This window comes from Gekko japonicus, unplaced genomic scaffold, assembly GCF_001447785.1.
Source record: "Gekko japonicus isolate JY-2015 unplaced genomic scaffold, Gekko_japonicus_V1.1 scaffold7453, whole genome shotgun sequence".
NCBI classification, from domain to species: domain Eukaryota; kingdom Metazoa; phylum Chordata; class Lepidosauria; order Squamata; family Gekkonidae; genus Gekko; species Gekko japonicus.
Window position 1 is genome coordinate 1 of NW_015163309.1, and position 2,805 is coordinate 2,805.

General features: G+C 46.3%; 1 protein-coding gene across 1 annotated transcript in view; it reads left to right on the top strand.

Moving 5' to 3' along the window:
- Window positions 1-15: 15 nt before the first annotated feature.
- PTK6 (protein tyrosine kinase 6) overlaps window positions 16-2,805 on the top strand; it is a gene marked incomplete at its 3' end in the record, with an annotated part of 14,692 nt that continues 11,902 nt past the window's right edge. The window contains exon 1 of the mRNA XM_015407223.1: window positions 16-260. Coding sequence (XP_015262709.1) covers window positions 16-260 — 245 coding nt within the window. The remainder of the gene's footprint in view (window positions 261-2,805) is intronic.

Genomic DNA, 2,805 nt, shown 5'->3' on the forward strand with positions numbered 1-2,805 from the left:
TCAACATCTGGAACCATGAGTACCAAATCAGATCTACCGCGGGACTCACGGAGTTGCCTCTACACCAGTCTGTGGGACTTCAGAGCGATGACGGAGACCGAACTCAGCTTCAAGGCAGGGGACCTCTTCCAGGTCCTGGAGAAGAATGGAGATTGGTGGTGGGCCAAGAAGTTAGACGGCGCTGGAAGGGATTGCGAGGAGGAGGAGGGTTACGTCCCGTACAACTACGTGGTCAAGAAGGAGACAGTGGAAGCAGAACCGTGAGTGTCGGTTGGCGAGAGGAAGGGTGGCCAGTTCAGGGTTGTAGAAATTCCTAGAGGTTTGGGAGCAGAGCGCGGGGAGGATAATAGGCCACACCCAACAGCACAGCATATTAACATATGAGGCCACACCCCCATGTTACCAGAAGTGTGGTCATCCAGCCACATCCACCTTTTGCTTGTTATTCTGTTTACCTTGTTTGTTGTCAAAACCCAGGGCCTTTTTTTGTAGCAGGAACTCCTTTGCATGTTAGGCCACACACCCCTAATGTAGCCAATCCTAATGAGTTCCTGCTGTTGGGTGTGGCCTATTATGCTAATGAGTTCCTGCTGGGTGTGGCTTATTATGCTAATGAGTTCCTGATGGGCGTGGCCAACTCTGGAGCCAGCCGGAACTCCGTTCCTGCGCGTTCTTGCCCAAAAATAGCCCTGCTTCTAGGAATCAAAAAATCTTGCCAGTAGAAAACTACGATAGTAGAGAGGGCAGGGTATGAAGTCGCACCTGGAGACTGGCAACCCCAGCAAGAGCTGGGAATCTTTTCAGTAAATTAAAAGTATGAGATAGACCCAGGCGGTCAGCCCTGTTGGTCTGAAGCAGCAGAACAAATTTAGAGTCCGGCAGCACCTTTAAGGCCAACGAGGTTTTATTCAAGGTATGAGTTTTTGTGTGCATGCGTGCTTTTTCAAGTACATTGGAATGGTAGGTAAGGTTCAAACTTATAGACAGGGGCCGAACAGCAAATTAACATGTAAGATGTGCGAAGGCTAAGCTAAATAAGAAGTTAAGGTGATAAGGTCAACAGTTGTAAAACAATAAATATGTCAAAATAGCAGATAAATGTACAAAGGTACCTTTTCTAATTGTGGGAGGTAAACTGATACGCTCCATTCTCTCCTCTCAGGCGTGGAGGTCACTAAACAGCATTTTTCCCCCTTTTTTTGAGGTGGATGCAGCAAAACATCCCAATATTCCTTGCAGTATATTCAGTATTCTAATATACCATTCTGAAAAAGAAATACACTAAAATACACAGGATGTATAGTCCTTCTTGTTCACGATACATATGTGAGGACTGAATGAGTTAGCACATGTAATGAGATACAAAACCAATATCTCTGTTGAGTCCTGGGGAGGCCTGGGGAGTATGAGAGACATCATCTGCCTGTGCGCACTTCTCCCAATATGGGGCCAAGAAAAGCGGCTTTTTGCAATGTGTACACAAACCAAGCACATGTGTTTTGCCTCAAATTGCTGCTGGCCATTGGAAGATGATCTGTTGAGAGCTGTCATGACGCCCTCCAGGCGTGCCAACTTCCAGATGGGGGCTGGAGTTATACTGGAATTACAGCTGATGTCTCAGGGTTGCCATCTCTGGATTTGGAAATTCCTGGAGATTTTGAGGGTGGAGCCTGAGGGAGAGTTGGGGAGGGGAGGGACCTCAGTGGAGTATCATGCCCCAGTGCCATTTTACACACTGTAGTGATGTAGTAGTAGTAGAAGAAGAAGAAGAAGAAGAGATTGGATTTATACCCTGCCCTTCACTACCTCTAACACAGGGGCCCAAGTCCTAACAAATTTAGTATAGGTTGGAGTATTACTATTATTCGGTCTCATCAAGGAGTCTGTAATTTTTGCAATTATAAAATGATCCCAAACTTTCTCTTGCCACGCTGAATTGAAATTCTTTTTTGAGGTGGATGCAGCAGAACATCCCAATATTCCTTGCATTATAGTCAGTATTCTAATATACTATTCTGAAAAAGATATACACTAAAATACACAGGATGTATAGTCCTCCTTGTTCACGATACATATGTGAGGACTGAATGAGTTAGCAAGTGTAATGAGATATGAAACCAATATCTCTGTTGAGTCCTGGGGAGGCCTGGGGAGTATGAGAGACATCTGCCTGCGTGCACTTAGCTAGACTCCTTCCCTTCTCCCAATATGGGGCTAAGAAAAGCGGCTTTTCGCAGGGTGTACACAAACCAAGCACACGTGTTTTGCCTCAAATTGCTGTTGGCCATTGGAAGATGATCTGTTGAGAACTGTCATGATGCCCTCCAGGCGTGCCAACTTCCAGAGGGGGGCTGGAGTTATAATTACAGCTGATGTCTCAGGGTTGCCATTAATGTTCCCTCTAAGCTGTGGGGTCTTGTGAGCAAGAATTCTACCTTGTGAGCTACTGGCATTAAGGTTGTGAGCGAGTGATATGGCTGCTGCATACATTAGTTTGCTCCAGAGCCATCCTTCCTGAGCTGAGACGGAAATGTGTGAGCCGGAGGCTAGAAAACTGTGAGCTAGCTCACACTAACTCAACTTAGAGGGAACACTGGTTGCCATCTCTGGGTTTGGAAATTTCTGGAGATTTTGAGGGTGGAGCCTGGGGGAGGGTTGGGAAGGGGAGGGACCTCAGTGGAGTATCATGCCCCAGTGCCATTTTACACACTGTAGTGATGTAGTAGTAGTAGTAGAAGAAGAAGAAGAAGAAGAGATTGGATTTATACCCTGCCCTTCACTACCCAAAGGAGTCTCAGAGCGGCT